This window comes from Ochotona curzoniae, unplaced genomic scaffold, assembly GCF_017591425.1.
Source record: "Ochotona curzoniae isolate NIBS_2020 unplaced genomic scaffold, NIBS_Ocur_1.0 contig_66, whole genome shotgun sequence".
Taxonomy (NCBI): Eukaryota; Metazoa; Chordata; class Mammalia; order Lagomorpha; family Ochotonidae; genus Ochotona; species Ochotona curzoniae.
Window position 1 is genome coordinate 4,003,637 of NW_024466512.1, and position 27,630 is coordinate 4,031,266.

Sequence of the window (27,630 nt, forward strand, 5' to 3'; positions counted from 1 at the left end):
GCTGTTCCTCTTTAGTCTGTTCTAAAGCTGCTTCATCTGATACGAGTGAATCTGCTAGTCTTGTTAATATTTACGAAGATACTTTTCTAGCCTCTTAACCTACCGCAGGCTTACAAATAGCAGTATTCTGCAGGCCACTGTATTTCCATAGGTTGTTTAAACCATTTGTATTTAACGTAACTTTTCTTGTGTTAGGATTTAACTGAGTTTAATATTGTTGGCTTCCCCTGGTTCTTGTTCCAGTGTGCGCCCTCCTTTCCTGCATTCCTCGGGTTTAGCTGAATGTGATTTTATTTTCCCATGCTGATGTATCTGCAGTGTTTTTAGCCTGTGTCTCGGTGTTGTTTCTTGGTGTGGTTGTTACAGGACGGGATTTCTCAGCATCGGCATTTGGGGCTGGATGACTGTCAGGTGAGAGTTTGCTGTCCGTGGCAGGGTGTCTGTCAGCGTGCCCGACCCCTGACAGGTGACAGTAACCGTGGAGCCGAGTCTCCTAAGGGGCATGATTACCCCTGACCATTGCTGTCCAAAATTCACGAAGCATGCACACAGCCAGAGTTTTACGGCATCAGCATTTTATCCCTCAAGGCTAAACGTGCCACCTTTCAGTTCCTTTTACCCTCTCTTTGTGAGAGATACCTTAAATAGTACCTTTATGTGCAATGAGCACTACTGCGGATGATACCATTTTTAGAAAGAGCCCACTGTGTTTCCCCGGCAGGTGTCACTTGTGCTCTTTCCTCACTCCCGACATCCCGTGTTTTCATTTGCTGTTTTGGGAAGACTCCCTGTGGCCATGTTTTCAGAGCGAGTCTGTTGGTGACCAGGCATCCTAGTTTCCCCTCACTTGAGAATGTCTTCATTTTCCCTTTATCCCTGAAGGATACTCGGGCTGCGTACAGACTTCTGGGTGACTTGGTCTCTTCTTTTGGCACATCTCTACTTCCCTTTGGACTCCGGACTCTACTTCCTTCCAGCCCAATCCACATGGCTGCACTCAGAAAGGGATGGGAAGCAGAGGCCACCACGATGCTGGGGCAGAGGAGGAGGCCATGGCATTTTTCTGGCTTTGAGCTGCAGTAAGTTTGAGTACTGTAAACTTTTTCTTTTGGGACCACCCTTTCCCATTTTGGGCCAGAAACAGCCGGTCTATCTTGAGGATTTTTTTTAAAGTTAATTTTATTTTTATTGTAAAGTCAGATATACAGAAAGAAGGAGAGACAGAGAGGAATATCTTCCATCCAATGATTCACTCCCCAAGCGGCCGCAATGGCCAAAGCTGAGCCAATCTGAAGCCAGGAGCTCAGAGCCTCTTCCAGGTTTCCCACACAGGTCCAGGGTCCCAATGCTTTGACCCATCCTTGATTGCTTCCCCAGGCCACAAGCAGGGAACTGGAAGGGAAGTGGAGCAGCTGGGATTAAAACTGGTGCCCATAAGGGATCCCAGTGCATGCAAGGCAAGGACTTTACCCACTAGGCTACTACTGTGCTGGGCCCTCATGGGGAATTTGTGTTACAATTTGGTTTTTTTATCATTATTATTTAGTTATTTCCAAAGTGTGGGCATCTCCAGAATCCACAAGAAGAGACATAAAAGTGGAGAGGTGGGGGAGAATAAAACGTGAGAACTCAGCCCTGAGCAGTGCTTGGGTCTGAGCCAGTACACTCAAGGCTTCCAGCTCTCGGGTTCTTCTGTCGGCTGCCTTGTGAGCCTTGTCCAGACTTCTTCAATTACCAGGACTTGGGATTGGATGAGAAACACTCCCTTCTTAGCCACACCTCGTTTCTTTCTGCGCTACTTTGATTACTGATACACTCAAGCTCCTTTGGAGATATCCATTAGCCAGTGGTGAGCTAGTAAATTGGACATATTTTTTTAAATCCCTGATTTATAGCTGATTCCTGTACTGTGAAAACTTCCACAGTGGCCAATTTCAAGCCATTAACGTGACATCACTGAACAAAGAGTAGGGAATTGGCTGTCATGAGCTGGTTCCAGCCGCCTCCAGCATCCCACTGCTGTGACTGCATTTCCATGGATTGCCTGTTCCTGGCCTTGATGTGTTTTGTTTTGTTTTTTCCCCCAATTGGAGAGGTAGAATTTTTACTCCTGATATGTAAGAGTGTCTTTTAAGATAAAGTACATAGCCTAGTGTCACTTCATCTTGATTTTGTTGATATAAGAAGAATTCTGACTTTGAATGTTCAATGTATCCATCTCCCCTTTTGTGAGTTCCACATTCCTGCCATGCCTGAGAAGTCTGTTATCAGGATCCACGTAGAATTCCTTCTGTTTCCTTTGTCGGCTGCTGACAGCTCTCTGATGCTTGCTTTGTAACTTCCTTGGATTCTCGTTGGTGGCAGGCAGTGGGCACATTGTTAACTTTCTGGAACATGCACTCATTTCAGACCCTGAGAAGCCCGTGAGCCCCGAGGAGACGCAGCAGTGTGCAGTACTTGGCGCGTGTGTCTCAGACCCCGTCAGACCCTTCTCACCGGGCGGCTTTTCTATGCAGCCCACCTGCACACCTGTCCAACTAAGAATGCCTCTAAGTGACGGGAGGACCCCAGGGAGCACTGCTCTTTGCTCTCTGCTCTCACCTGCACCAGCAGTAAATGTCCACACAGCCAAATTCTTCAACATCTTCTTTGAAGCCGATTCTGCCCCCCCCCAAAAAAAACCATTTTTGTTATGTTTTTATGAAGCTAAGAAAACATTACCCTTGAAACGTTAGTCACTGAAAAAATCCACATTGCCCATGTCAAGCTGGTGTCTGTCTGGAACTTTTCCGAAACATGTGCTGTAGATTAAGTTCATGGTTTCTCTCCCGTCACACGTGGGGGACTGGGATTGATCGCACGCAGGTGTGAGGGGTGAGTGAGTGGCAGCACAGACTGAACCCACTGATGGCATTCTTCAGAATTGTCCATGCCCTGCCTGCCTGGCATCACACACACGCGCACACACACCTGCTCATCTATTCCAGCCTACCACCTAAACATGCCAGAAGGAAAGAAAACACAGACCCTGCATCGGCCAACCTCACGGTGCTCCATAGGAAACAGTTCGTCTTCCATGAGCCGGGATCTGTTTGGATTTTTACAGCCCAGGACAGTCGAGTTGACCGTGGTGTCACTTCCACCTTCCCGAGCCATTGTTTCCTCCTTGGCGAAACAACCCTTGCAGTGCAGCTTCCCCTCCTAACTCTTCAGCCTCAGGTACTCTCCCCTGAGATCAGTGGCTGGGTAGGAAACACTGTGAGAGGTTGTGCCACCTGTCAGTCTCAGTGGGGTCGGGGACTCATGACCACTGCAGTGCACTGCTCTGGGAGTCTACCAGACCCCCCACTAGGACTTCTGGAAATGTCAGCTTTCCTTGGTTTCATGTCGCCTTCTAATTGCTAATACATCAATCCCATCCACTGCCTTTAAGGACCTCTGCTAACTGTGGCAGCGTCCATCTCCCTCCTGGAGAGAAACCACTTCCAAGAGCTTGAAAATCCCCAGTGTGGTAGTTACAGTGAGCGCCGTGTCCCAACAGGGCTTTCCGCTCATGTGCACATGCAAAGCTGATGCCTGATGTTTGCCTCTTGACATGGGCTGACAGGTCATGGCGGCTGGACCCAGGGGGATTCCGAAACTGGCTTATCAGCCTGCCTCCTCTGGTTCCCTTCCCAGAAGCAACCTCCGTAACCAGGCTCTAGAAAAGACTATTTGGAACACAGTGGAAAGTGTCTGTCCTTGCTCTCTGCAGTGGCACCAGACATGTCCCACCCTCAAGCTCTCAGAGGGAAGCACTGTGTAACCCCATCCACCTGGCACCAAACCCAGCAGCTGCCAAGATGCCATCAGCTTCCATAACATGTGTGAATTCTGCCGGCAGCACGTCACATGCTGATTTCCATTCTGGTTCTCCTGTATCCATCTGATGCTCATCCACTCTGTTCATTTTCACAGTAGACACGGATTGTTAGGCAGCTTCAGATCTGCTTACAATCATTGGCTGCATCTGTAGATTACATTTTGCACTAATTATTAGTTGTCAGAAACAAAAAAAAAAAAAGATGTGTCTCTTTTGGGACTGAGTTTTCAGTTGTATCCATTTAGTTGCCAAACATAAGATTTCCTTTTTTATGTCTGAGTAGTATTCCATAGTGCACATACCACACTTTCTTCATTCAGTTATCCACTGATGGGCATCTGAGTTAATTCTGCATCTTCACTGTTGTGAATTGAGCTGCTATAAACATGGGGGACAGATAGCTCTTTCATATGCTGATCTCATTTCATTTCCCAGGAGTGGGAGAGCTGAGTTATATGGCAGGTGTACTTTCAGACATCTAAGGAGTGTTTATACTGTCTTCCATAGCAGTTGCACTACTTTATATTCCCGTCAACACTGGCGCAGGACACCTTTTCTCTGCATCTTCAACAGAATGTATTGCATTCTGATTGCTGGATAATGACCATTCTAATGGGAGAGATGAAATCTCACTGTGGTTCTTATTTGCATTTCTCTGGAGGCCAATCAACCTGAGGTAGTTTTTCATATGCCTGTTGGCCGTTTGAATTCTGTCCTTTGAGAAATGGCTGCTCATGGCTTGCCTGTTTTTTTTTTAACTGGACTGTTTGTTTTGTTGTTGAGTTTCTTGAGCTCTAATAGAGCAAGGATATTAATCCCCTATCAGTTGAATAGTTTATGAATATTTTCTCCCACGCTGTTGGCTGCCTCTGGTGATGGTTTCCTTGTAGTGCAGAAGCTTCTTAGCATGATGTAATCCATATGTTTATTTTTGTCTTGATTACCTGTACTGCTGGGATCTCTTCCTGCAAGTCTTTGCTTATACTTAAGTCTTGCAAGGTACTATTGATATTTTACTCTAGTGATCTGGTGGTATCAGTAGTGGGTCTAGATCCTTGATTGAATTGATTTTTTTGTTGAAGATAGAAAGTAGGGGCTTTGTCTCATACTTTTGCACACGTAGATTTAATCTTCCCAGTGCCAGCTATTGTATCCTCTCTTCCTGGGTTGATTTCAGTTCAATTCTCAAACATTAGTTGGTGCTCATCGCTGGGATTTCTGTTCAGCCCCACTGTTGTTCATTGATTTGGAGGAATTTTGTGATTGGATTGGGCTGTTGTGAGTATGACTGCCCTGTGGTGCTTCTTGAAGTCTGATGTTGGGATGTTTCCACTTGTGCTTTCATTGTTAACGTGGCTTTAGCTAACCTGGGGGTCTCATGTTTCCATCTCCATAGGAATTTTGACATTTTTTTCTAACCTGAGAAGAACTTGATAGATAGCCTGGTTGGGATCACACTGAGTATGTGTGGATATTTTGGTGATATTAATTTTACCAAACTTTGGACCTGGAAGTTATTTTTTTTCATGTTCTGATATCTTTATTTCTTTAACATTTTGTAATTTTCTTCATAGAGATGCCTCACAACCTTGATTAAATTTATTCCAGGGTATTCAAGTTTTTACAGCTACGGTGAATGAGACTGAACTTACAAGTTTGTTCTTAGCCATTGAACTATGTGTGTATACAAAAGGCTATTTTTGTGTTAATTTTATGCCCTGCAACTTTACTATACTCATAATCTTATGAGTTCCAATAACCTCTCAGTAGAGTCTGCTGGTTCCCCTATATGGAGGATCGTGTTAATGTGCAAACAAGGATAACTGGACTTTATCCTTCCCAGTTTATATCCCTTTGATATTTTCTCTTGCCTAATGGTTAAAGCTAAGAATTCCTGGACTACACCATGATCTGGTTCTGGATCGTAGTGGAAATGCCTTCAACTCTTCAACATTCAACATGACGCTGCCTGTGGACTTTTCCTAGATTTCCTTGATTTTGTGGAGAAATGATCTTCTATACCCAGTTTGCTTAGGGTTGTTACCATGAGAGACTCTTATATTTTATCAATGATTTATCTGCATCTATTAACATAATTTTATTTTTATTCTTCAGCTTGTTAATGTAATGTGTCACGATTATCAATTTGCGTATGTTGAACCAACCCTGCATATCAGGAGTAAACCCAAATTGGTCTTGCTGAGATTTTTCAGGCATTTTGCTGGATTCAATAGCTAGCATTTTGTTGGGGAACTTTGCATCTATGTTCATCAGAAATGTTGGTCTATACTTCTCTTTCTTTGTTGTTATCTTTTTCTGGTTTTGGAATTAAGGTGATGCTGACCTCGTAGAAGGAATGTGGAAGGACTCCTTCCCTTTCAATTGTTTTGAATAGTTTAAGAATTGGAATTATTCTTTTAAAAGTTTGGTAGAATTCAGCAGTGAAGGCATACAGTGCAAGGCTTTTCTTTGTTGAAAGTGTCTTTATTATTTAATCTCTTAGATACTGATTTACTTAGATTTTCTATGCTCTGGTGACTTAATGAGGTAGATTGCATATATTCAGAAATACACCCAGCTCTTCTGTATTTTCAAGTTTGTTGGTATACAGCTGTTTGTGGTCATTTCTCTTGATCCTTGTGCGACTGTGGTATTATATCTCCCTTTTCATCTTTGATTCGGGTTTTCTTTTTTGGCTAATTGGGCTAACAGTGTATCAATTCTGCTTATTTAAAAAAACAGCTCTTAGATTCATTGATCCTCGTCATTTTTTACTTCGATTTTATTTCTTCTCTAATTTTAATTATACTAACTTTGGGTTTGGGTTATGGTTGTTTTTCAAAGTTCTTAAGGTGCATTAATGGATCATTTATCTGGTGCCTTTCTGATTTCTTGATAGTGAACTTAGCAATGCTTTGGCTGTGTCCCACATGTTTTGATATGTTCTGCTGTCATCTGCATTGATTTGGAGGAATTTCTTTATTTTGCTTTTGATGCTTTTTTCTGTGACCCGCTATTCACTCAGTAGCATGTAGACCAGTCTCCATGTGTTTGCATATTTTCTAGACTTTCTTGAGTTGCTGACTTCTAGCTTCACTGCATGGTGGTCAGAGAGGATTCATGGTATGATTTCCAGTTGTTTTTTTATAGTGTGTTGAGGCTTGCCTGCAGCCCAGGTTCAACGAACTGATGAGCGTTTATTCTGCATTGGTAGAATAAAATATTCTGTAGACACCAGGTCCGTTTCATCAGCAGTCTAGCCTAGCCCTGTTGCTTCCGTGGTTTGTCCAGCAATGAAGGTGGGATATTATTGTGTGGAAGTTTACGTGTCCCTTTAGGTCTGAGGACAATGGCTGTATGTCCAGGCGCCCTGGCATTGGTGCGTGTATGTTTATTATAGTCATTTCCTGTTGAATTGATCTCAATCATCACATGGTGCCTTTCTTCGTCTCTTTCAGTAGTTTCTGTGTTGAAGCTGGCTACACCTGCTCATTTTTCCTTTCTGCTGGCACTGAATATCTTTTTCCATTCCTTCACTTTCAGTGTGTGTGTACCTTTGTTAGATGTAGCCAGCACAGAGATGAGTCTTGTTTCTTGATGTATTCAGCCTGTGTCTTTTGATTGGGGAGTTTAGGCCATGTGCATTGAGGGTTATCACTAAAAGGTAACGACTGGTTCGGTTTTCCCATAAATATTCCCACTGCTTGCTTCGCAGTTCCTTTGCAGTTCTATTGGAAGCTTTTCTGCCTTCACATTCCTTCACTGTGACAGTTATCTTTCTATGTCTGTGTATAGTACATCCTTCAGCATCATTTGTAAGGCGGGACGGATGGTGGCAATTTCAATTTGTTGTGGGAGGTCTTTATTTCACCTTCATGTGTTGAGAGCAGTGCTGGATAAAATATCCTGGGTTGACAGTTTCTTCCTTTTAGGACATGAGTATGTCTCTTCATTCTCTCCTGGACTGTAGGGTTTCTGATTAGAAATCAGCTGTTGTTCTAATCAAGGATCCTTTGAAGTCACCTTGGCATTTCTCTGTGTAAACTTTAGAATCTTTAGACTGACTGTTGAAAGTTTGACTTTGATGTGTCACGGTGAAGGTGGCTTCTGATCATGCCCTTTGGGAGTTTAAGTGCTTCCTGTCCTTGGGTGTCCCCTTCTCCACACTGGGGAAATTTTCGGCCATTATTTGGCTGACTACACCTTCTAATCTATTCTCTTATTCCATGACTTCAGGATTCATAATATATGAATGTTTGACCAAATGTCTTTGAGCACTGATTTGAATTTTTCTGATTTCTTTGTTTGCCAGACAGCTAATTCCAGAGCTTTTTTTCCCTCTGTCTCAGATATTCTTCCTTCAGCTTTCCCAAGCCTGTTGTTGAGGCTTGCCACTGCATTTTCTACTTGGCATATCAGATTCCTTGTTTCGAGTGTTTTGATCTGGTTTCTTTCTAGAATTTCACTCTGCAGAAAGTATCATCCATATCATGCACAGATTTCTTCATTTCAATAATTTGTTTAATTTTGAGCAATGCTGTGATCATTTTTTCCCATTCATTTTCAGGCATTTTATCAATTTGTTTCATCTTCACATTCTAATACTGAAGAATTATGAATGTGACTGTTGAGGAGTTGTCTTACTTGCTCTTGTTTCTTATGTTCCTGCTTTTAGGTATCTATTAAAAACACTGGTTTTCTTCTCTGATTGTTTTTAAATTACAGCTCTGTGGCGTGGTGGGGTGACTGCTCCTTCAGTGGAGTTCTGAGTAGGAGGTTGATGCTAGGGCAGCTTGGCCGTGCTCCGGTGTAGGATGGGAGCCCAGGGTGTCAACCAAGTTGAGGGTAATGGGTCTCCTTGTTTCTTAACAGAGAGATTACAAGTGACAGCATAACTACCACTTCACTTCCTAACTCCCATGGTGATCAACGCCAGGGTTAGCCCACTGTGCCTACAGCCCTCACCCACACTAACAGGAACAACACTGACGTGGTAGCAGTCTGAGCACAAAATTCTGCAACAATATACCTGGGGCCATCTCGGATCCCTGAGCCTCTGATGTCACCCTCTTGGAAAGTCACAGAATCCCCATGGTCCTTGTGCTCAGGATTCCCACAGTGAGCAGATGAGGATCCACTGAGCACTGGGGCCACCCCACCCACGGAGACGGCAGCAGGTCCCCAGCACCAGTCACCTAGGAGAGCTCTGCCTTGACACTTTGCACCCCTGAGCCGATGGAGGTACATCCCCTGCCAAGCTACCAGCACAGACTCAAAGACAGCGAGGGTGATTCTTTGGCCCTCTTAAAATCCCCTTGTCATGCGCAGAGTGCTACAGCTTCTGCCTGCATCCAGTGACTTTCACATGGTGCTCTACCCATCAGTCCCGTCTTCCCTGTGGTCGAGAGGGTAGGGAAAGAGGGAGTTGAAGGAGGATATTCCTCCACGATGATTAGAGACACTTTCCGTACTCTGCCCTGCCTCCAGTCGCAGCCCAAACTCACTGTGGTCTTTAAGGTTCTTTGTCGGGCAATGCTGCCTGTAGCACTGGGTCTCACAGTCCCTCTTCTGACTTCAGACTGGCACTGACCCCTCCGTGTCTGGGTGCCCAGGTTAGGGGATGAGGGAGACACAATCCTCTCCCATGAAGATCTGTCTGGGGTCACCCCGCCCTCCACTCTAGCAGCAACACAAGCCCAAAGTTGGTGCTGTCTGCTAGATGCCAGCTGCCACAGCCTACCCTCACCCTGCTTAGCAAGCTGCAGTCCCATCCAGCCCTGGGTTGTGGGAACCACCAGAGGTGTTTCTGCTGCCCACCGTGTACCTGCTGGGTTCACTCATCTCCAAGGGTCTCTCACTACCCACAGTGCTTCCCATCGGAGTCTCTCAGACTTCCCTGGATATGCACTTCCTCCGTCTCTCCTGCACCAGCTTCCCCTGGCCAAAATCCACAAGTCTATTCTCTCTTCAGCCATCTTGGGGACCCAAATATTTATTTCTTTACAGTGAAAGGATTTCAAAACTTTTCTCCAAGATTCTTCTGAAAAGGCAGCACACCACAACTTCTTCCTCCTATCTAGTTACAGCTCAGTGCTCGGTGGACCTTCCCGCGTCTCTCCCCATGTCCTGCTCTCTCCCAACCTCTGACAATCACTGTTGTACTCGCAGTCTCTCTCAGATCGATATTTGTAAAATTCCCTGAGATCACCCAGTGCTTATCTCTTGTGTCTGGCATGATTCACTTGCTCTAAGAGTCTAGTTCCATGCATGTTGCAAAGACAAGCTTTCATCTGTTTGGCTAAGTGGTATTCTGGGTGCGTATGTGCTCGGCTTTCTCTCTCAGTCGGTGGATGCTGATGTTGTTTCTGTTTCCTAGCAGGCGTGGATACAGACAGTGTGGCAGTGCAGACATGAACTCTTCAGGCAGAGTTCATTTCCTCAGATACCCAGGAATGGGAATGCTGGATTAAGGACAGTTCCATTTTTCTGCTTTTATTGACTTTGTGTGAACATTTATTTGAAAAGCAGAGTTACAGAGAGGGAGAGGCAGAGGGGAGAATGAGAATCTTCCACCTGCTAATTCACACCCCGAGTGGCCACAATGGCCAGCGGGTCAGGCTGAAGCCAGAAACTTCCTCCTGCTCTCCCCCCTGGGTACAGGGCCCAAAGGACTTGGTCCATCCTCCACTGCTTTCCCAGGAAGATAAATAGGGAGCTGGATCACAAATGGAGCAGCTGAGACGAACTGGTGACCCTGTGTGATGCCAGCCCTGCAGGAGGTGGCTTTCCTTGCTATACCACAGTGCCAGCCCAGAAGGTCCCATCAACTATGTGCAAGAACCCCTTTCCCTCCACATCCTCCATGCTTGGTTTCTTCTGTCTTTTGGATAACAACTGTTCTAACTTAAGGAAGGAGACAACTCATTGTGGTTTTGGTGGGCATTTTCCTAATGTTGAGTGATATTGAGCTTTTCAATGTAATTTTTAACAATTTGTTTTCTTTTTAAAAATCTTAAGACCTGGATCTGGTGTGATAGCTCAGTGGTTAAATCCTCATCTTGCAAACACCAGAATCACATATGGGTGACGATTTGTGTCCTGGCTGCTCCACTTCCCTTCCAGCTCCCTGCTTATGGCCTAGGAAAGCAGTAGAGGATGGCCCAAAGCCTTGGGTCCCTGCACCCAGGTGGGAGACCTGGAGGAATTTCTGGGTTCCTGGCTCAACTCCAGCCATTTGGGAAGTAAAACCAGTGGAAGGAAGATCTGTGTCTCTCCTTCTCTCTATAAATCTGCTCTGACTTTCAAATAAAAATAAGTAAATCTTAAGGTTTTCTTGAGATCTGTATTACTCATTTTTTAAAGCCAGATTGTGTTTTGCTATTTAATTCTTTATATTTTCTGATTACTAACCCCAAGTTATGTGTTATTATTTGAAAATAATTTTTCTTATTCTGCAGATTGGCTCCTGTTTTTTGCTTTGCTTTGTGGAAACTCTTAAATTTGATAAGTTTGTCTATTTTTTGTTTCTTGTGCCTTTGAGGTCTTAGTCCCAAAATATCTGCCTGATCGAATGTCCTAAAATGCCTCCCTGTGTCTTCTGAGAGTTGGATATTCAGGACTGATATTTGGGTCTTTGATCCTTGTTTAGTTCATGTATGATGGGAGACAGGAGCTAGTTTAATTCTCCTGCATGTAGAGGTCCAGTTTTCCCAGGACCATTTATCGAAAAGACCCTTTCTCTGATGTGTGTTCTCAGAGCCTTTGCTTAAGGTGAGTCATTTGTAGATGACTTGGTTGACTTGTAGGGTACATGTTTACCTACATACCTGTTTGTTTGCATTTTGGCGAGAATGTTGCCTTACAGAGAACATATAATATTGTATTCAGGGATTGGCTTATTTCACTGAGCATAATGGCCTCTAGTTGGGACCAACTTGTTGAAAGTTGTAGAATTTCATTCTTTTTAGTGGCTGCGCTCTCCATGCTGACTTGCACAGTGGCTGCACTGTCCTGCCCTCCCACCAGCAGTGCAGTAGGCTACCTTTCTCTCCACATCCACATCAGCAGGTGCTGTTGGTAGAGTTCTGAATGTAGGCCAGTCTCACTGGAGTTAGGTAGGATCTCAATGTGGTTTTCATTTGTATTTCCCTGACAGCTAGGGAGCTTGAACATTTTTTATATGTCCATTAGCATTTGAATTTGTTCTTTTGAAAAATGCTCCTTTGCTTGCCCTTTCCTTCATTGGGTTGTTCTGTTATTGAGTTTCTGAAGCCCTTTTGTAAACCCTGGATATTAGTGCCCTATCTGTTGTGTGTGTGCAAAGATTTTCTCCCATTCTGTTGGTTGCTTCTTCGTTGATCATTCCTTTGCTGTACAGAAGCTTCTCGGGTTGACGTAGCCCCAGTTGTTTGTTTTGGCTTTGACTGCCTGTGCTTTTGCTGACTTTTCTAAGTCTTTCCCAATGCTTCCTATGTCCTCCTCTAAGGGTTTGATGGTTTCTGGATGAAGGTTTAGGTCCATTTAGAGCTGATTTTTTTTATAAGGTGACAGGTTGGGGTCTTAGCTTCTTACCTCTGTAGGCTGCTATTCAGTTGTCCCAACAGCATTTGTTGAGGAGATCAAACTTGAACCCTCAACACACTTAAATGCCATAATGTTGGGCTTGGCTGTTGTTAAAGGACTACACTATTGTAATAATATGAGGGAAAAAGTAATAGGGAGCCAGAGGAGAATCCCTATACATACAAAAGCATATCATGGAATATTTCTTTTTAATTATCATCAGAATGGACCTACCATTATGGAAGTGCAAGATACACATAATTTTGTTTTCAGAAATTGCCTTTGGTCTAGCTTGTGTATTGTCTCTTTAAATACAATAAGAAAATGCTCAATAATCTCCAAATCTGAAATCTTCATCTATGTTATTGCTTAAGCTTCTTTTTCTCTTTCCTTTTTTAAAATTTATTAATATTTTGACAATCTTTAATTAGGGTAAAAAGATACCCTCCCCAGGTCCTGGATATAGGGTATGCTCTGAGGTTCTTGCTCAAGTGGATTTTTCAACAACTATTCCAAGCACTCCTCCTCACTGAGGGTTCCTTGCCTCTGTGTACTGGTTATTTTTACCACAAGCTCATCTTTTGTGGGAGCTGTCTGAGCAGTCTGGGTCTGCTCCTCCATGGTGTGCATGTGTCATGGGGTGGGGGTGTTTGTGCCCAGGTGTCCAGGGACAGCATCAGTTTGGGCAGTGGTTCATGGAAACTCCCACGTGATAGGAGTTTGTTTCAAGTCCTCAGGCGTGCTCAGCAGCTTTGGTTTATTTTCGTCTTCCCACCCTCTAGAGAACTCTCCTGGCCGTCCAGTAGGAGTAGGTAACAGTATGCACTGATTCTAAAATGTATCCTTATCTGGGTTCCTTCTGTTGGAACTAGTGGCATTAGTCATTTTTCTGTTATTGCGATGTGGTGTTTGAGGCGGCTAACTTTATCAATAGAAAAGGTGCGTTGAGCTCACAGTTTTGGACTTCAAGGCCAAGGTCAGGTGGTTCCACTGGTTCGGCATTTGGTGAGCATGGTGGATTACAACAGTGGACGGAGCGTGATAGGACAACATGGTTAGCCACAAAGCCTAGGGGGGTTTGGCCAGCTCAGGCTTCTGTAGCAAACCTGATCTTCCTGAAGAACCCCCCAAATTACTCCACTAGACAGCACCACCCTGGGGAGTGAGCCTGTTGGGGAGTTCGGAAAGTCAAGTGAATGTCACAGAAACACAGTGGTGCAAAGGGGTCAAGGAAAGGATGATTTAGGGTCCTGAGCTTTGCCATCTATTCCTTCACACACAGAACGCAGTGTTTTCTAACATGACAGACGCTGTCAGCCTCCACGGCCTGCTCATGTCTCCAGTCATCATCTTTCACTTAGATCTTGGCCTAACATCATCTAACCAGCTTGTACTGTGTAGTGCTTTTAAGGAAAAACTTAGATATCTAGTTTATCCAATGATTTCAGCAGTCAGAACATGGTCTTAACACAGCCCACCACACCTCTTGAAACCAAAGACCTGCTTCTCAACCTTAGCTGCTTCTATAATGCCCATGTTACTGTGGCTTGTTTTACTTTTCAGTGCTTTATCCCCAAATCCCAGGATTTCTTTTAGCCAGAGAAGGGCTGAGTGTAGACAGGGAGCTCATCGGAGCCTTCTGTGACCTGATCTTCTCCTGTGATGCCATCCAGGCCTCCTGCAGAGATGCCCCAGACAGGGCAGGACACCTTTAGTCTTGCTTGTCTATAGAAATTGGTAACATTGGAGAATTCTTCTGCATTGAAGCCTAATGCAGAGAGAGGAGAGACAGAGCCATCTTTTAGCCCAGTGGTGAAGGCTGTGCCAACCAAAGCAGGAGCTCCTTCCGGGTCTCGCATGAGTTCCCAGCCATCCTCAGCTGCTTTGCCAGAGGCATTAGCAGGGAGCTGGACTGGAAGTGAAACAGGCAGGATTTGAACTGGCGCTTCTTTGGCATGCCAGTGCTGTAGGTGGCAGCCTAACCTGATAAGCCACAGCAGTGCCCTGACATTTCCAGTCCTCTTTTTTAAAAATCAGATGAGCAGAAAAGTGAAGGAATGAGAAAACCCTATTCAATAGCATACCTTGGTTGTCTTCTTTAAGTAGGAGGAATGGTTGAAAGGTGAGAAGAAAAATGTTTACCATCTTCATTCCCTTGCTTAAAATTCCTCTGGCATGAGTAACCTGGTATGGAGCCCTGCTTTGCTCCATCCATGTCATCCGTTGTGGCCAAACTGAGCTTCTCTGGGAAGGTTTTGACAAAGGCAGCATAAAAAGCAAGGCCCAAAAGGGAGCACCCTTCCCACTAGAGTCGAATGGGTACAGCTGGAGCTGCTTGCGGAGGATCCAAAGAGTTCCACCGCCCCTGGCATGTCTCTGCAAAACGAGGCCACATCCCCTTGGACCAGCTCTGCAGTTCCACAGCCACTTCATTTGAGGCCTGCCAGGAAGCCAGCTTCCAGTCCAACAACATCTTTGCCTAGGCTCTGTTTTGTGTTTCCACCCATAGTGTGCCCTGGCGTGACTGGAGGGAGCAGACAGGGCCCCGTGCTGTCCCCAGGTCTGAAGTCACAGCTTGTAGTCAACATAACCCAGTCAGGCTTCTGTTTCCGTGGTAACCTGGTTCCCACCTTCTAAAGCAAGACGTGCCTGAGTGTGATTAATGATTCAGCAGGGACATAAGCACGAATTATGAATGTCCCAGGGAAACCTGGGTAAATGACCAACCTAATTAGCTCCTATGTTCCTGTGATAAATGCAAATATATTATGACATACTGTAACATATACACTGCCTTTTCTCCTTTGCAGTAAAAACCTGACATTATCTTTATTGCCAAGACTAAATGTTTAGTCATACTTAGCAGCACTTTGTAATGAATTATTTAATCCCCAATGACTTTGTATTTTATGGGCTGTGTATTCATGTTTCTTGCTCATAATTTTTGGCTCCTTTATAGGAAATGGAGTCTGCCTAGCTTTATAACCCAAGGTTTGTTGGAAGAGCTGTGGGGTGGTCCAGCACCCCAAGAGTTACTGTGACACTTCTCCCCAATTAGCACATGCCAGGCCCCACATCCTGCTGGGCCTTACTCCTCGCTAAGGGGCCACCGCTATCATGCTCCACAGCTCCCTAACACTTGCATAGGAGAAAACTGGTGTAATGAGTTCCTCTCCAGGCTGTTCCCACCCAGCACATTTGACACACAGCCGTGGCTGGCATACCTCTGTGTTGGTGCTCTAGTTGCAGAAGGTCTTAGAAGCGTGGCGAGGCCTGTGGCAAGTTCAGCCTCGTTGGAGCATTCCTGCAGCCTAGAGGGCTGTCTCCGACAGTGATGAGCTGATTCATGGCTTGTTCCCTTGTCTTCCTGTAGACTTTCTGAGCCTTCATGAGGGCCACGGAGAAGGCAGCCCTCCATGCCCACCTACACTGAAGGAGCCTGTCAGACTCAACAGGGTCAGAGTTGTATCCAGTACCTACTCTCTTCCTTTGGCTTGCTTCAGTTGTGTTTCTCACTAGAAGATAGGGGGCATGAAGGAACACTGCTGTTCATTATCTGAGTCGGGAACATTTTATTGGCTGGGTCTTATTTCCTTCCCTTTTCTGGAAGAAAGTGAGGGTCAGAAAGGTCGAGTGACTCGTGCAAGTCTCTAAGCACCTGGTAACTTCCTGACGGGCTGTAGTTAAGATGCACAGAACAGCGGAGATCAGAAACGAACTCCTAGCCAGAACAATTTATTGAAGAGAATCAAATTCACAGCTGTGACCGACTGCCCACGGTATATGGAGCTAGCAGGTGGTAGAGGCCCTGGTCTCCAGCAGGCAGTGGGTGGAGCTGAGGGGGCCTGTCAAACTCAGGGCACCTTTTCTCCAGGTAGTTGCCAAGGAACACAGGCAGGGGTGAGAGGCAGGGGTCTGGGCTGGGGCATCAGTCCCTGAGCGGGGATGGAGGTCGCCTCTTTCCCAGCAAGGAGTAACACTGGCTGAAGCTCACGTCCCTGGCAGCCCAGTACCTCCCAGAACTTCCTGACTGGGTTGATGTGTGTCTCTGAACTAGACACAGTGGTTCAATGGAGGAACTTTCCTGCACGTATCTCTGCCTTCATTGACCCTGCATGCATGGACAGGCCTCATCAGGCTAACCCACCCCCTATTGGAGGATTCCGAAGAGGTGGTTCTGGGAAAATGGAAGAAATGGACCAACTTCTTTAAAAACAGGAAGCCTGGGGGCATGGAAGTTACATCCCCTCCCCAGGTAGGGACACTGCCAGAGGAACACCCCTGTGGTGACTGTCCCAGCCGTGGAAAACACCGCTAAATATTACACAAGCTTTAGTCCAGAATGGTAAGCAAGGCCAGCTCCTACCTGTGTGGCGGGAGGACTGTGTGACAAGTGCAGCCTGTGTGGCACGGAATCTTCTGGACTTCCAGCCCCAGCTCCACAGCAGGAGGTCCACGCAGCATGCACAGAGCAGGGCTCAGGCATTGTCCGTGTGTGTGTTGCAGGGAACGCCGAAGCCCAGCCCTCCTCAGAGACCCCTGCCCGCGGACCCTTTGAGCAGGACGGCACGGCTCCCCGGCGCCTCAGCAAGGGCCCTGGCACCCCACGAGCCTGTGTGCCACGCTGCGCCTGTCAGGTGAGTCTGTTACTACTCCTGACTCTCTCCCTCCTGTTTTTATTGTTCTTTCTTTCCTTAGGCTCTGGGTCCTTTCCTCCCTGCTTTTCTGTCTGTTGCCCCGTGTATCTATCTCCTTCCCTTCTACACACTGGAGGGGCAGCTGAGTTAACCCAGGACATGGTAATTACCCATGCTGCCCTGAAGCCCTTGAGCGGGAGCACCCAGGAAGTAGTCACATGAGCCTCCCATCACAGGTGGCTCTCAGCCGGGGCCTCCCTGTACCTGAGAAGTAGAGCCAGCAGTGCGTCTTGGAGAGCCATGCCTATACAGAGGGTCCCAGCCGCATCTCCCAAAGCTCGACACCCGCCCCCTTGACTGCTCTTCGCAGCCCTGGGGTCCCAAACCTTAGGAGGGGCTGGAGGCTACAGGTGAGGAAGCTGCCAGACCCTGGGCAGCCTGGCCTGGCTGACAGAGGGACTGGCCGCCCTCTCATGCATCCTGAGAGGGGCTGACTGAGGCAGATCCCTGAGTCACAGCTTAGGTGAAATGAATGCAGCAGCAGGCCAGAGCCAGCTAGGGTGGCTGGCAAGGGCTACTAACTTTCTAGGAGTTTTTCACACTGTTTAATCCTCAGTGTCTGCTGGGTTTTACTTAGTTTTGTTTCGGTCATAGAATTCTGCTGCATGCCCAACACTTAGCGCTTCCAATGTTCTTGGCTACATGTGCTCAGGAGGGGCGACCCTGTCTCGGGGAGCCTGCTCACATCCGAATGTCGCTGTGGCATGTTCACATCATGGAACTGGCAGATGCCACACTCTCGGCTCCCCATGTCCCTGGGCTGCTGGAACATCTGCCCATACACCGATATGTTCAACCTCTTTCTGAGCTGGGGGACCCCGAGACACTGCTGCAGAGGACAATGCCCTTGAGGGACTCCTTGATGGCTCTTGGCAAGAGCATTGGTCCGAGCATGGTTCCCAAACTGCGCAGCATCCTCGCTAGTTCATGGTGGCCTCCATGTTGACCTGGAAGTTGCTCTCAGTGTGCTATCCAGAATGACACAAAGCACTGCCCAGACAGGAGGGCAAGGTGGCCCACCTTCCTTCCACAGGCTGCTGACCCCAGCACTGGCCGGTGCTGCTCCTGGTCTGCATATTCCCCTATGAGGTCATACACGCCTGGCTTTGCCTCTGGTCCTCCTGGCTGGTAGCCATGAGGCACAAGTCATGTTCCAGGTACAAGCTGAGCTCAGCCCCCGAGATGCCAATGGTGTAAATGGTTCCCTGTACTTATGACAGGAAGGAATGATACCTGTCACTGGGTGCAAAGTAGATTTGTTGGCAAAATTCTTTCACTGGGCTGCTGGGAAGGGAGCTGGTACGTCTTTTGTTGGACAGTTTCGGCTGGGAGGGCTGGACCAGGTCCTCTGGCGGCTCAGTGCGCAGCCTTCAGGGAGGTGGCTTCTGTGTCAGGCCCTGTGGGATCAGACCATCATCCACACCTCAGGTTTCTGAATGTACAGAACTCGCTCTCCAGGCCTCTGACAGCAGGTTTGTTTATGCCTCTCTTTCAGACCTGCTCCTTACTGTCCACGCCAAGTGCCCAGGTCCACCCCTGCCGCCCACGTGAAGTGACCAACAACCGCCGCTACAGTGAAGACAGAAGTTTGCACTATCTCAGCTCTGCCTGGAGTTATTTTGATACCAACCCTAGGACTCTTTTTTTTATGTTTCAAACAACAGTATCTTAAGCACTTTGAGCTACTGCTGTCGGTGCTGTGGTGCTCTGTACACTGGCTCAGGTACTTGTAAGTTATTAATTTATGCGGAGCTTCTATTACAGTGTGGTGTGCTATAGTGGGCATGTTTGCCATCCCTGAGTTTTCCATGGAAGGCAGGCTTGTTGTGCTTTTCATTTCATGAACTTGAACTAGTCCTGCTTGCTGGGACTCTGCCTAAGGTAGTGTTGCCCAGCAGACCCCCTGACGACCTGTGGCTGTACTTATGGTGCCTAACAACAACGTGAGCCCCCCAGGGTGACCCTTGTGTCATTTTTCTAAGACTATCTTGGGCCATAACTGGGAGGGCTTCAGATCCAGACTGCGATCAATTTTCAGGAAGCCCCCCAGAGATGGTGCTCTGAGGCTGGGGGACAGCAGGGAACCTGCTGGCTCCTGGTCAGAAATCTCTGGAGAGAATGTGGTCTGTAGACAGGAATTTTAAGACCTGGAGCAGTAGGGCAGGCGAGACTTGACCTCGAGTTGACCGACCGTGAATGCTTGCAGAGCAGACAGCTGTGCAGTTGTCGGCCGTTTCACCTGACAGAAATGCCTTGAACTTCTTTATCTGGCTACCCTGTCTGGGGGGACACTGGCCGCAGCCTGGTGTTCGGACTGACAAAGGTGCTATTGCTGGAAAACCTGCCTGAGCACCGGAGCCTCCCAGGCTGTGCTGTGTGTCTTCTCCACTCCGACACCAGCATGCTACATTCATTTGAGACTTTGAAGGACCACAACTGTGTTCAGTTGTGAACCACTAACTAGATCTAGTCGATCAACTCTGTGGGTCAAGAGTGCCTTTTCCTAAAAGGGTTAGCGGATCAAAGTTAGCTGGAACCCCTGTGCCTGCAGAATGTGCGGCCAGCCAAAAGGCTGAGTGCTGTCAGAGCCAACGTCTGCAACCCCATCGGGCTATTGGACAGAGAGCCCCAAGTTGGCATTCAGCTCACTTTGGGGGATCCTGTTTTCCCCACATAGATGCAGGAATATTTAAAAGACATTTTTAGCAAGGAATCAACCTACTCTTTAATCCCTCAAAAGCTACCTGTTGCATATCATGGAATATGATAAGAATCAATTTTCCAATCCTAAATGTGCATGAAATGCAACCTCCGGCAACAGAAACCATGCTTTTACTCTGGCTCAGACACCATTTTCATGAGATCTCTATGATGCCTGAATGTAATGACATCAAAAACAAAACGCTTAGCTCAGGTAGCCATGAAGCCTCTGACCGTGTTCTGGTCGGATCCTGTTCGTGGTTTCCTCCTTAGAAAGCACGGACAGCAGATCCATGGTTCACTGAGTGCCTCCCCATTCAGCCTGCGTTTGTGGCCACCTCAGTGGCTTTTCTGTGCCTAGAAGAAAGAAAAATATGCACCAAGAATCCTAGTTTGCCTTTTAGAAAACAATGGCCTTTTCCACTCTACATACACGTGACATTCATGACTCTAGATAAACTAAACATGCGCATGTCACACGAACACATATGGGCCTGCAACCCTACGGCATGCATCCATTTATTATACAACCACTTAAAAATGCAAAGCCATGTTAGAAAACATTACTGCTGGGGAGATACATGCAGACTTACTGTAACCGATACCACATTTGGTGATCATGTCTAGGCCAAACCATGTGCTGTTGAAGAGAGACAGGACATTGTGTTGCACTTGGGGGCAAGCATCACTGTCCCTCCCACTCCAACAACTGGGATGTGCACAATGGTTTCCTCGGCTGCAAGGCCTGTGCTGCTGGAGAGGAGGCTCAGCCACGATCTCAGGCCCTGGCAGCAACAGCCATGGAGGGGCTGGGGCTGACCCCGGGCCCTGGCAGCAACAGCCATGGAGGGGCTGGGGCTGACCCCGGGCCCTGGCGGCAACGGCCACGGAGGGGCTGGAGCTAACCCCGGGCCCTGCGGCAATGGCCATGGAGGGGCTGGGGCTGACCCTGGGCCCTGGTGGCAATGGCCATGGAGGGGCTGGAGCTAACCCCGGGCCCTGCGGCAATGGCCATGGAGGGGCTGGGGCTGACAGCTGATTTTCCTCCTCATTGCTGCCTTACAACACACAAGGGAAAATAGTAAAGCAATGCTTTCAAGATACAGTTCTTACCATGAGGCTTATTTAGCAATAATTCCCATTTCAGTGTCACTAAGCAGGGCTGTTGGGTGTTTTAATATGCATACAGATGATGGAAATAGAAACCAGCACTTACATTTCTAAAGTTTTATAGGAAAAAGGAATAGGGTGGGCTTGGGTTTTATAAGCCATCACTGGGAAAGCTCAGGCAGGGACCACTGTGTTTCCTGCGTCCTTTAAGTCCTAGCCTGGTGACCCCTTTCCTCCCAGGGGTCATGGCTCATCTATCACCCAGGCATCCCATTTCAAACTTTACCTCCTGAAATCTTAACAGCTTGTTTTCCTGCCATGTGGAATCAGACGTGTAGCCACCAAGAGAAACAATGCATAACATTTTCCATTGTCAAACGGGCACGCAGAGTGAACACTTCCCAGTGGGAATGTTCCAGCTCCAACATGTGGGATGACATCACAGAAACCACAAAAGCAACAAACTGAACTGCACGAGAACGCACCCCTGGATTGGTCTCACAGGGGACATTTCATGCCTCCTGGACTTTACTAGGAATTCTCAGGCTACAACTTCTAGGTCATTGTGCTCTGACAAACCAACACAACACACCAAGGCCACCTCCAACAGGAAAACTGCCAAGCGCCAGGTCTGTGGCACAATGCTCGTAGGAGGCTGTGGTTCACCCACGGTGCTAAGAGGAGCCTGGTCCTGGACAAAGGAAACGCCCAAGCATCCTCCTGTTCCTGAACTGCTTACCAAGCAATCTGAGCCACGGAGACCTGGCAGCCGAGCAGCCAGATCTCTGCAGTGCACCTTGACCTCAGGCAGCATTCCTGCAGGAGATGCATTTCAACCTTGACTCCCAGGAGCAGGAAGCCCTGGGCAAGCTTGGTCTACGGAGCCTTCCCCTTCCTCTCAACTATCCCAGCCACACACAAGCAACACAGACTGACGCCACTTAGCCTGCCAACAGAGGCAGGCCAGAGGTATGACTCTCAGGCTGTCGGGAACATGGCTGGTGCCTGCTTTCCTGCTCTGCTGCCACATCCTCTGCCCAGAATTCGGCAGCACACCTGCACTCGCCTTTCAGCCTAGTCCCGCATCCCAGGGACCAGGGAGTGCTGTGCCTCGCCCAACTCCAAGGGTTAAACCTCCACTTGTGTCACTACTTCAGGTCAGCCAGGGTGGGGACCGCTGCAGTGTGTGGCTGTCCCCCACGCCCCCCAGCTGGGTCCAGCAGAATTATCCACAGGCATATGGAACATAAGTGACCTCCCACACCCTTGTGCCTTGCTCCAATTAGAAAGGGAAGCCTGGCATAGAAAACCAGCTTAGCCATGATCGCCAAATTCACTAGACTCGCCCTCAAGTCCCTGTGAGAATCCAGTGCCTTTACAATTTGAAACGAACATGCTAAGAAAACTGTGCAAGTTCTGTGTGGGGAACTGGTTCTGTATGGTGAAAACTGGCCATTGCTCTCCCACCTCCTTTTGTAGACAAAAGCCCTCTTTGCCTCTGGGACAGCAACAGCAGCTGTCAGTGCAGCCCCTGCAAGCCTGCGTCCTAGGAGAAAGGCTATCGACAGACAGAATGGCATAAGCAATCATTACAGCACTACAGCAACAGTGACATGAAAGTAATTCACAACTTAAAGTCGTTGAGCAACTCCGGGTTGAATGCCCTTCAACCCATCCTGATTCTCCACATTGTTAAAGTCTGCGTCCAACAGGTCCTGCGGCCTATGACATTAGCACGTTTTAAATTCAGAAAAATATCATGTGACCATTTTAGTCTAAAAAAAAAGTGAAGTATGAGGATGGTTATGAGCAGTTACCTCCATAGAGCAATGATGAGACAGAAAGATACAAAACTTTAAAGATCAACCCCCTAGCAGTCCACAGCAGGCCAAGCAATGGTGGGACTGGTTACCAGTCCTCCTGGCCCTCCATCAGGGCACACGGGGAGGTGGTTGGCAGGCCTGTTTGGCTCCAGGCTGCTTAGCACAGTACAGATTAATGTTACAGCAGTCATTTTATGGTGCTTCGTTCATGTATCATGCTTTGGTTTGCTGATTTTCCCCACGTACCCATGTATGTTACAGTCTCTTGTGTGTACATCTCATATCCGGGGATCTACAGATCACAACCTGCTATCTCAGTAGAAAAGGACATTGATAAGGATATTGTAACCAATAAATGGTAGACAGATGAGCACAAGGACGTGTCTCATTTGTTCCTGGGAACCTTGAGTTTTTCTATGCGCCCTTCTTTTGTAGCTGTTGTCTCACTTTCATTTGCAGATGCGAAGGAAACTCTGAACAAGTACACAGCAAACCCCAGCAGAGTGGTCTACGGGGTGGGGCACGAGGGCATGCTGCCTGCCTGCCACCACCCTGGGGTGCTAGCACGGGGACGACCCGATGGCTTTGGAGAAACGTTTACACAATGACTATTCCAAGCAGCCTGTTGGACTCACCTTACTGATGTAACAGATGGCAGTATCTGATGAGTTTATGTCATATCCCTGGAATAAAAATGTAACAGATTTATAGCGACAGAGGCTTTAAAAATAGCAACAATTTTAATAAAGAATGAACTTCATAAAAATTAAAGAAAAATATATATGTACATTCAGAATTACAAAGAGTTGGGGCTGGTGAGTGGTGTGGCATGCTAATTCTCCTCCTGCAGTGCTGGCACCCCATATGGGCACCAGTTTGAGTCCCAGCTGCTCCACTTCCTGTCTAGCTCCCTTCTGATGACTGGGAAAGCAGGCAGAGGACAGCCAAGTCCTTGGGCCCCTGCACCCACATGGGAGACCAGAAGAAGCTCCTGGCTTTGGATCGGCCCAGCTCTGGCTGTTGTGGCCATTTGTGGAGTAATCCAGCAGAAAACAATGCGCCATTGTGCACTCACGCTCGCTCTCTGATTTTGAAACAAAACCAATCTTAGTAAATAATGAAGCCGTCTTTACTTCTGTTGCTCTCCACATATGACCAAATGGACAAAAATCTGGGACACAGAGGTCATATAGAGCCGGTGCAGCACTGTCCGCTGGAATTCTCCACACATGTACACGTACCCCCTCCTTCCAAGTGCTGGGGCAGGGGAGGAGGGAACAAACTGTCAGAGTCACATCCCCTGGGCTGGCGCTGCGGCACAGCGTGCCATCTGTGCCAATGCCAGCAGAACAAGCTCCAGCTGTTCCAGTCGTGATCCAGCTCCCTGCTAGTGCCCCTGGGGAGGCAACAAAGGACACTCCAAGTGCCTGGGCCCTGCCACCTGAGTGAGAGACCTGGATGAACTCCAGGCTCTTAGCTGGACCAGCACTGGCCAAGGAGTGAGCCAATGGGAGAATCTGACTTTCAAATCAATAAATTAAAAAAAAGAGAGCTCATGATCCTTTGAAATATAATGAATTATTTAGTCAAATGTCAAGCTATCTAGAAAAGCAGCAAATGCCCGGACAGTCTTGACTCACCTTGAATGCCTATTAGAATCCATTACTCAGAGGTTGATGTTGTTTCCAGGAGGTGAGGCTGCCACTCACAATGCTGACATCCCATCCCAGAGGACATGTTGAATCCTGGCTGGTCCACTTCTGCTTCACCTCCATGCTAACGTGCCTGCAAAGGCAGCAGGTGACCCAAGGCCTGGGCTTCTCCTATCCGTGTGAGTTCCAGGCTCCTGGCTTCCAACCTGCCCTACACTGGCTTCTGGGGCCTTTTAGGCAGGGAGCCAGTGAACAGAAAATCTGTCATTCTTTCAAATAAGAAAATCTTTAAAAACCCACTCTTTGCACCCTTTCCCTCGGACTCCCTTCTACAGGGCCTTAGATGAGGCCAAGAAATTCCCAACTGGCAAAGACTTCCAAGAACCTTTTCCTGTGAGCGTTGATAAAGTGAATAAATTCAGTGTCCACATTGAAAGGTCACACAAATGAGTGGCAGGTGTTTGGCACGAGGTGAAGCGCACATCCCAGGGGGAGCCCCTCTCTCCACTCCAGCGTTCTGCTCATGCGCATCCTGGTATGTACCAGGTGCTTGGGCCCCTGCACCCCCATGTCGGAGACCTGGAAGGAGTGCAAGCTAACATTGTCCAAGCTGCTGTAGGCATTCAGAAGTGAACGTGTAAGATTCTGTGTCGCTCTGCCTCTCAAATCATTAAAAACAAAATAAAACCAGAAGAAATGAATTTGTGTAAATTGAAAGGGTAGGGGCCAGCACTGGGGTGCACCCCAGCATCCTGCATATCCAGCATCCTGCTACTGCACTCGGAAGGCAGCAGCGGCCCGTGTCACCCACATGGGAGGCCCTGCCAGAGCTCTTGCCTTCAGCCTTGCCCAGCCCTAGCCCTCGCTGCTTTGGCCATCCGGGCAGTCAAGCAGTAGATGGAAATGCTCATTTATTCTCAGTCATGCTGCCTTCCAAATAAATCTTTAAAGATAAAAAAAATTGAAGATAATCAGAGAAAATAGAATTAGAATCATGGGTTGCTCTTAGGGAAAAATAAAACAGGTTATAAACCACTTTCTAAAAAGCACCGCACTAAGTCTGCATGTGAGCACAGGTGTATGAACGGAGCGCAAAATGTTCATGGAAGTGAAATTAGAGGATTAAAGCACAAACTTTAATTAAAATCAAATAATTTCAAATATAAACTTTTTTAACATATGCTCCATCCAGTTTTAAATACCCCTGTAGGTAATGAAATCAGTATTTTTTCCATTCCTGAAGAACAAAGGGTGCTGGGAGTTCGCCCATGTCCAAGGAAACTTGTGCACATTGCTATCTAAAGAGAAGGGTCATGTCTCGGCCACATCCTGACCTACGTCCCCTGTGTCAAAGCTGCTCAGAGAGGTGAGAACTGAAGAGAACTGGTTAAAACATTTGCAAGTTGCTCTTCTGACAGAAGATTAATGGATATATAAGAAACACACAAAAATACCTAAATTCCCTTGAGAAATGAGCAAGGGATCTCGGACACGTCTCAAAAGAAATCTGAGTGGTCAACACACACAGGGAACAATGGGCAGGATTGGTAGCTATCAGGGAAACGCATCAGAAGCACAAGGAGGTAACAACTCAAATTAAAACAGCACTCACCAAAAAGGGTGAGGGGCCATGGCAAAGGGCTCTCACACCCAGCAATGGGGGAATGGAGAGGCAGGCAGCCACTGCAGACACCAGCAGGGAGTTCCCTCAACAATCTAATACTACATGTCCCACTAGGACCTAGCTAGCCCACCCTGGGAATATATCCAAGGGAAACAAGGCCTGCTGTGAGACAGCTGCTCTCCCAGTGTTCATGCAGCACCACACGCAAAGGGGGAGAATCAACCCAAGCTTCCGGCAACCGATAAGCAGGTAAAGAAAACAGAGTTTCTACACACAGTGCGACAACTTAACCCACCAAAAGGTACAAAATCCTGCCATTCGTGGCAAAATAATTAGAGTCAGAAATGTTAAAAAAAAAAAAAGCCAGATACAGAAGGACAAGTTCTGCATATTTCCATCCAGAACACTGCGTGACACAGGTGGGAGAGGGAAGGACAGAGGGTCAGTAAGCTCAGTGATTTCATAAGCTGATGGCATTGGCAACTGTGTGTTGGTCTCCTTGACGTAGGCCAGAAACAAGATGTTTTCCCATGGAAATTAATATAGCTGGTCTATGGCTGAATACTTTGTCAACATCATCTATGCCTTCCTAAAATGCGTTATCCATTTATAAACTGCTTCTTCCTTTGGGACATTGTCCCTCTAAACTTTTCAGGAGCTATCAGTGATGTTTTAACGTCATTCACCCATGGACCAGCACCATGGCATGGTCAGCCAAACCTCTACCTGTGGCACCAGCATCCCACATAGGTACCGGTTCAGATGCTGGCTCATCCATTCATCCATCTCCCTGTTGTGGAGAGGAGTATGGCCCAGGTCCTTGGCCCCTGTACCCACATGGGAGACATGGAAGAAACTTCTGGCTCCAGGCGGAGACTGGCTCAGCTCCAGCCACTACAGCCTTTAGGTAGTGAACCAGCAGGTGGAAGAGCCCTGTCCCTCCTCTCTAACTCTGCCTTTCAAATATAAGCAAAGAGAACACAACACCTTTTGCCCAAACTTCACCATAGAACTACACTCAAGATTTCAGAATCTATTCTAGAAAATCTAAAAGCAAAATATCCAAAAATGTGCATTTGTGCAAAAAAAAAAAAGCACTAATAAAGTATCAAAAGTCAGGACTACCTGCAGCCCACAAGTACAATCCTTGAGATGGACATTCTGAGAATCTTCTAGAATAGAGGAAGTTGCCGACATCACTACACTGGCCCTTGAGCAGGGCTCTGAGCTTTCACTCACTTTTAACTGATCTTCCCCAGTGGAGGAAGGTGCACTCCGTCTTCAGACCTCTGCAGCTGGTTTACTTTCGGGGCCGCGTTAGCTCATCTCTGTAGTCAGAGAGTCCCACGAGCTTCCCACGTGCCGTCCCATCCAGTGGGCTCGGGGGCAGCTCATTCCTACCTGTCAGGATGCTGCATGTTCAACTCCCAAAACCTTCAACTGAACGCTCTGCTCTTGGACACGGTCCTCAAGCAACGCCATCGGGGCACCAGTACGAGCAAGAACATTTGCAGAGAGATCAAGACAAACCCCCAGTCAGACCCCCACTAGGAGAACAGAACCAGGGTCCTCAAGTTGAAATATACATCGGCAGTAATGG

The 27,630-nt window shown here is 47.3% G+C and overlaps 1 protein-coding gene across 1 annotated transcript in view; it reads left to right on the forward strand.

The window, feature by feature from the left end:
* ADAM12 (ADAM metallopeptidase domain 12) overlaps window positions 1-18,989 on the forward strand; it is a 267,367-nt gene extending 248,378 nt beyond the window's left edge. Inside the window, exons 22-23 of the mRNA XM_040991939.1 lie at window positions 16,931-17,061; window positions 18,617-18,989. Coding sequence (XP_040847873.1) covers window positions 16,931-17,061; window positions 18,617-18,677 — 192 coding nt within the window. The 3' untranslated portion in view covers window positions 18,678-18,989. The remainder of the gene's footprint in view (window positions 1-16,930; window positions 17,062-18,616) is intronic.
* The last annotated feature ends 8,641 nt before the right edge of the window (window positions 18,990-27,630 follow it).